The sequence below is a fragment of the Quercus lobata genome, chromosome 2 (genome assembly GCF_001633185.2).
Source record: "Quercus lobata isolate SW786 chromosome 2, ValleyOak3.0 Primary Assembly, whole genome shotgun sequence".
Classification (NCBI taxonomy): domain Eukaryota; kingdom Viridiplantae; phylum Streptophyta; class Magnoliopsida; order Fagales; family Fagaceae; genus Quercus; species Quercus lobata.
The window spans coordinates 18,580,982-18,587,976 of record NC_044905.1 but is presented as its reverse complement, the minus strand read 5'-3'; the positions used below and the strand labels follow the sequence as shown (position 1 = coordinate 18,587,976).

The following is a 6,995-nucleotide window of genomic DNA, read 5'->3' as shown; positions in this document are numbered from 1 at the left end:
ACTTTTTGTCACAATTATGATATGGCAAAGTATGATTGATGAAGAGAAAATAATGAGTTTATATATAAATAATGGTTAACCACTCACACTCTGTTACGTTATAGCCGTAGGAAAAAAAAAAAAAAAAAAAGTAATTTTAGAAATATTTAACTATTCTTTCTTCTTTTTATTTTTCACTCCTCCAGCCCATTACTTATTATGTTGGGCTATAGTGTGTGTTTGATATTGACCCATATGGTAGTGGCCCAATATGGGAGTCAACATGAAGTCGTCCCCCTCCATCTCTTTCTCCGTTGCCTTTTGGTTCTTCTGTGCTAAGTAATTGTACCTTTTTATTACTATAATATTCTTTTCTCGCGTCGCTGCAATAGCTTCTTCTCCCAGTATCATAGCTCAGTTCCATTCCATACACACACATGGTAATAATATTTCTTTTCCTTTTCTCTTTTTCATTTATTTATTTTTTTTTAATTTTGGGGTTAAAATTTAAGGTTCTGGTATTTATACAGAGTGTGAAGGCTTTGCTTGGTTGCTGAGAAAATGTAGGAAAACATAGGGATTTTGAAGGATTCGATTATGCGTAGTATTGTTCTGTGTTTTCAAATTGTTTGGGAATGAAAGTAGCATACAACATTAGGTTAATTTTCTCGCCCCCACCTCCCACTCTTTACTCCTGTTTTCTAGGGAACCAAGCGGAGAGCTAGGGTTTTAATTCCTGTTTCACGTGTTACGTGATTTTGGATTTTGCTTTTTTTTTTTTTTTTTTTGGTTACTTTTATCGTATTCTGATTATAGATATAACCTTTTCCTTTTGGTGTATCAATTAATTTGATTTTAAAAAAAAATTAATGATTTTTCGTTTTTATCAGTTTTATTTCAGTAAGTTTACAAATATTTGTATTCCTTTTGTTAGAACACTGTTCAGAAATAATAAGAACAGTTAAAGCATCAAATGTTTACTGTTGTTTATTTATTTATTTGTATACACTTTTTTGGAAGTACTTTTCAGTTATTTGATAATGCATAAGCTGATTTTAGCTCAAGCTGTAATTGGATTTGTCAATTTCTAAGTTCTAACACGTGATGTTCGATGATCTTAATTCTGAATCTTTCTCTTCTTCTTTTTTTCTTTGGATGTTAAAACTTATTCTTGATTTGGGGCCTAGAATGATCTCTGGTATGGGATTCTAAATTGGTTTTCATGGATAGAAAGTCATTGATCTATTCCTACTTACCAGTTTAGTGATCTGGTTTATTTAGAATTTTACACTTTTCAAAAAAATTCATGCTTGTCCATTGAAGTGGATGAGGATATGGTTACTTTGAAAGTTGTCCATAAGGTTCATTGAATAGCTTATATTTATAATGTATAATCACCAATTACTTTTTTGTGGTCTGGTTTTCATGCATATTAATAATGCTGGTATTTATTGGGTTATGTCTGCATATTGTCCATACTTCAAGTGGGGAGTGATGATCTATGCATATTGTCCATATGAGGGTAAGGGAAATGATATGTGAGGACAAGGATGCAGAATTATCCCTCTTTATTTGGTCCAATTTTAACTTAACCAGAATTAGTTTTCTTTTCAGAGCTTTTCTATACTTATTATAATTTATAACCCTTTCTATTATGCATCAAGCTCTAGGATTCTTCAATCTTACAACAATATGTCAAAGTCGAGGTTTTCTTTTTCTTGTTAATAACTAGACTTCTTAACCCTCATTGTGGTTCAAAGTTGCAATTCAATAGCTCTATAGGAGTCTACTAAAAGGGGAATTTGTTACCTTCATGGTAAAGATTGGGAAAATTATACCAAACCTCTCTTGATATTTTACAAAACATCAATCCCCACAAATTTCAGCTAAAATAACAGACAACCCCAAAAATCAGCTTTGACTTTAATACGGTTAACAACCGTTGGAATCTTCGATGGATTAACCTACCCTTAGTAAAATAAAAGCGTTCTTATTTTGCCCTTGGCTAATTACTAGGATCACTGTTGTGCCCAGACTTTCTTTATCCACTATAAAATGAATATTTTTGCCTCTAAAACTCTAGCAAAGTTCCAAAATTAACCTTGATAATCAAGTGTGTGGGGCGGGGGGATTACACACACCCAGGGAAATAATTAGGTGCTGAAAGAGCTGTGGACACCCACTTTAGCAAGAAAGAATCCCTCCCTGTCCCATTTCCTCTCCTTTTTCTTTTTCCCTCTTTAGTTTCACTCGTATTTTCCCTCTATTTTTCATTTAAGTTGACCCATGTCTGCAGCGTCATTGGAGCTATAGAAGATCCAGATACATGAAATTGATTAAGGAGTTGACTAGAACTATAGATTTTGAGAATCATAGATGGAATGACAACGATGGGTTGAAGGTGCTGTGAGTGTGGCCGTTGGCATGGAATGGAAAATGTGGTTCTCATTTGTTGTGCTTGATGGATCTTGGTGGTGTCCATGCTAGGTTGAGTTTGGTGATTTAGGGTGTTGCAATGAAGTTTTTGTGAATATTCGTTTGGTGTGATGGTGTGTGTTTAGGTGTGGTCAGTGCTATTGATGAGTTGATTGGGTAAATTTGGTAAATTGTGTTTGAATTGGAGGATGATGGATATGCTTAATGCTTATGGTCATGGATTGGTGGAGGATCAATGTATTCAATTGCCACCTCATTCTATCAAAGCCATCTCTTCTTGGTGTATTGGCGTATAGTAGTTCAAGGATAGAATCGACTGACTCTAATTCCCAATCACTAAAATGTGTATAAAACATGAGATTCCAATAGCTCATGTTTCTTTGATTTTGACACTCCAGGAACAAGTTGATTGAATCATCTTTGTCAACTTCAAAAGAGAACAATTCCGGGGACAATTCCTTCAAAGGTTGGTCCCCACACCACCTATCCTGCTAAAACCTCACTCAATTGCCAAACCCTACCTCAAATTGCATGTGGCATGCCATTTTTGGTGAAGTCCCTGTGTCGAATATGGGTACCATGTTAAAACTCCTGCTTGAGTGTCAGATTCCATCTATAAAAAACAGTCGCGACACGGTAGAGCTAAAAAAAAAAAATGATTGGCTGGCAAGCACACTACCATCGATCTCTTTCATTAGTCAGGACTGCTTCAAACAAACCTAGTTCACTCTATCTCTCTCACACTCTCTCTCTTTCTCTCACGGCTTAACTCAAGGCCACTTACAACTGTAAATCAGCGACTGGCAAGTCGCATCACAACCATCCCACCATCAACTATTGAAGCACCGCTATGGTAAGTCTCTCTCACTTGTTCGCACTCTCTGGGTCTTTCTCGCGTCACACATCTGGTTTTGATTTTTTTTTTCTTCTTCTTCTTTTGAATGATGGTTGTTGGAATGTATACTTGTCTAATGTTATCTTAGGTTAGTTTGTTACTATTTAATGATCTAATGTAGAAATATGTTAGTTGCAAGTTATTTATTATTAATAATAGTGGTTTTAAAATTAATTAACAGCAATAAAGTCTTTGAAACATATCTGAAATTAATTTAATGGCAATAATAGATGGCGAAGAAGTGCAATGACTCCAATAAAATGTTGTTAAAAATTAAAATACAAACCAAGAGTTCAAAAAAACAGCATTCAACATCAAGCTAAGAAAAGTAAAGACAATCATGACTCTATTAAAAATTCCTCTACAACGTCTCCAACCTATTTGCCTTGAACTATTGAATTTTAAATAATTAAAAATAGTATGTTGGTAGACTTGAGAGCGTACTCTTCATGAATGTCAACCTTCCTCCTTTTGGCAAATATAATTCCTTTTCCCCCCTTATTTGCATATTATGCTTTGGATCCAGTATCAACACTTCCTCATGACCTTATCCCTTTCTCCCTTATTTTTTTTTTTTTGTTCATTATTCCATTTTTTACTCTCCCAAAATGCTTGTCTTGTTTTAAAAGTGTTAAAAATTCCCTCAATTTTCTATTTTGACTTCGTTTGGTTTTCTTAGAGTTGCAGGGAACTTGGTATTATTTGTCCACCATGGGAAAACTATTGAAGTTTTATATAGATAGTGTAGCAAAGGGTGTTATTGTTTGAGTGAGAGATCGCCATTGGTGAATTGGGGCTTTGGGATCATGAGTTTTTGTTTGTTATATGGTATTGAGAGTTTGTTTTGGGTTAGTTTGTGTTTGTTAGAGGTTTTGAGTGTATTTGTAATCCTATCTGTGATTGTGGATATTGGTTGACATTGTAAGCTTTGAGTTGGCCAAAACGCGTTAAAATTCTCATCTTGTGTAGATATTTTTATATATTTTTGTCTGTTTGTGTCAATGGGCTTTTGCTAGCTCCAAATTACAATAAAAAAATCAATAATCTATAATTTACTCAATATACCTCTTCTCTTTATTTTATTTAGGCTTAAATTCTTGAAAGTTATAAGAACAATTGTGTTTGTGTTCATGTGTGTTTAACTTTGACAGATAAAATACTAAATGACGTTCCCCTAAAAAGGTCTGTTTTCTAAATTGTACAAACAAAATGGGACTGAAGGATTATTAGTTTTGTGTGTGTAAGTATGTACTAATGTAGCTATTTCTATCAGTTTCTCCCTTAAAATCTGTGAATGATCTTCTCTTGAGCTTATAAGTTTTGTTTGAAATAGTTCATCTTTACTTCTGTGATTGATACATGCTTGTTACTGGCTTTGGTGATGACTAATTGTCTTCTGTCTGTATATGTAGGCTAATAAACACACTATTATTTTGATGCAAACTTCCCAGAACAGAGCTACTAGAACATTTATGGATTATGAATCAATTAGTCAAGCTATGGACGGTACGTAACGAGCTACACCATCTTCATTATTATCCACATCTTTTGCTCTATGTTACAACAGCAAAAGTTTGATATTTCTGGCAAAGTTTAAGCAATTAAGGTGGTGGTTTTATTTACCTTGACGGATGATCCTCTTGTTTTATTTTGCTTCCCCCCCTCCCCCCAAAAAAAATTCCTTTATATTTCTTATTTCTTTCTTTAGTGTCCAGACCCTTTTTCCCCTTTGTACCATTTTTCTATGGCTGAGCCAATTAAATACTCCATTCTTCATAATATTTACCTCCATATATTTGGTTTATGCCATGTTTTTGTTCAACAAAGCAATTGAATTTGTGGTTTTATGTCAGTCTAATAAAGCTTACTATTATTGTATAGGAGTGATCGATTTGTTTTTCAGAGGCACTCTTCCTCATCTGAGTATAAGATTTAATAAGGCCTAGATGTAGAGTCCCATGGCTGGGAAAAGATATTTTACTTTATTGAAAATTTGCTGGAATCAGTTTAGATATTGTTGGGTTACTTTAAAATCTCTCTCTGTCTAAGGACCCAAGGGGTAAAAATTTTGGCAGCCCTACAGATGGCATCTTGTTTAAAGCTGCAGCATAACCAAACTGGCCTTAAATGTGACAAGAAGGAAAAGTTGCCTTGTCCAACAAAAGAAATGCAGCCTCCACTCCAACATCCCCCCCCCCCCCTTCTCTATTCTCTCTGCATGTTCATGGTTTTTATGACCGCTGGTTTTGTTGGTGGATACAATGCTTTAGAAACTCAAATCCAGTCTAAATTTCTCCAAAACTTTTATCCAGTTGTTCCTTCAATGTTCTTGCATTTATTAGAGGTTATATTATTGTGTATACAGGTATATGTGGACTATATGAAAGGAAGCTAAAGGAATTAAATCCAGCGATCCGTAACATCACATATGACATTGCAGATCTCTACAATTTTATTGATGGCCTTGCAGACATGAGCGCCTTGGTGTATGTCTCTCTCTCTCTCTCTCTCTCTCTCTCTCTCTCTCTTAAATGAGGCACTTAAAACACTTGAAACTAGGTAACTAATCAATTTAAGAGATTTATATCCATGATCCCAAAAACTGAAAGGAGAAAATTTTTAGTGTCCAGAGGAACTAGCCAGTCAATCATCCATTAGAGGATTTATTAACAATATAATTGAGAATGTTGTTTTAAATTGTGAATGGTCCAATTTATTGTGGTGATTATGAATATACTTTTTTATGCTAAAGGGAAGTGAATATTTATCTTACAATGCCTTGGTGTGATTGCTGATATATTTGCCCTTTTTTTCTGGCTTACAGTTATGATCACTCAATCCAGGGTTATTTGCCATATGACCGAGAGTGGATTAAACAGCGGACATTTCATCATCTCAAGAAATTGGCACACTGAATGTATTATGATGCGGCAGCTTAAGTCTCTAGTTACTGCTAGATTCTATGTAGAATTGGATCCTGTATACTGGGAATGAGTATGATGTGTAGCTTTTGAGTTGTATGTGGGTTTTGCATCTGATATGGAGTTTGGGAGTTGCTCTCTCTTTGTGCACATATGTTTGAGAACAAAGGTGGCTTTGTGCCCAAGTTTAAGATGATTAGCAATTATTTGCTAATTGGTAATATTATTCTATAATTGAAGTACTCACTGGTCTTAGAAATTTAACCTTGATATTTAGGGTTCTGGTACTTCGGTTGAATTTCTCCCGTTTCTGGGATCTACTTGCCTAAATTGTTCAGCAACTGTTCACATGAATTCACTTCCATTATTCCCCACACACCCGTGACCCAACCTGCTGTATCAACCCAACAAAAAATTAAAGGAAAAGAAAAATAAAATATTATCCAAAACTATTTGTCATATTGATTAAATATCACAGTGAATTAGGAAAATAATTATTCAGTCTTCCATGAGCAATGCTCTTTACTCACATAATAATTATTCCTTATTCAATAAGTAATAAATATTTTTACATGTACTCTCTCTCTGTCTCTCTCTCTCTCTCTCTCTCTCTCTCTCTCATGAGGTTATAAGAGCGATGATGAGATGACGTGGGAGATTTGATGTTGTTTTTGTTTTTGGATCGAGTTAGAAGAGTCCACTATGTTGAGGAGGTTAAGGGGGTGTTTGGATTTCTAGTTTTCATAACTCATAACTCTGTTTCC

The 6,995-nt window shown here is 34.7% G+C and overlaps 1 protein-coding gene across 2 annotated transcripts; it reads left to right on the top strand.

Moving 5' to 3' along the window:
• Positions 1 to 251: 251 nt before the first annotated feature.
• Positions 252 to 6,501, top strand: LOC115974825 (enhancer of rudimentary homolog). Of its 2 annotated transcripts, none has more exons than XM_031095353.1 (4): positions 252 to 419; positions 4,723 to 4,816; positions 5,676 to 5,796; positions 6,135 to 6,501. In XM_031095353.1, exons 1-4 carry the CDS (start codon positions 417 to 419, stop codon positions 6,223 to 6,225), a joined length of 309 nt encoding a protein of 102 aa, XP_030951213.1. In that variant the 5' UTR covers positions 252 to 416; the 3' UTR covers positions 6,226 to 6,501. The 2 variants fall into 2 exon arrangements, with proteins under 2 accessions (XP_030951213.1, XP_030951212.1); XM_031095352.1 differs by lacking the exon at positions 252 to 419 and adding an exon at positions 1,647 to 3,268 and having other exon boundaries at positions 6,135 to 6,457.
• The last annotated feature ends 494 nt before the right edge of the window (positions 6,502 to 6,995 follow it).

What these genes read in the sequence shown, in the direction of transcription:
- LOC115974825 (XM_031095353.1), top strand. An exon ending in AATTAGTCAAGCTATGGACG is followed by an intron (nt 4,817 to 5,675) that starts GTACGTAACGAG and finishes TTGTGTATACAG; the next exon opens with GTATATGTGGACTATATGAA. An exon ending in GCAGACATGAGCGCCTTGGT is followed by an intron (nt 5,797 to 6,134) that starts GTATGTCTCTCT and finishes TCTGGCTTACAG; the next exon opens with TTATGATCACTCAATCCAGG.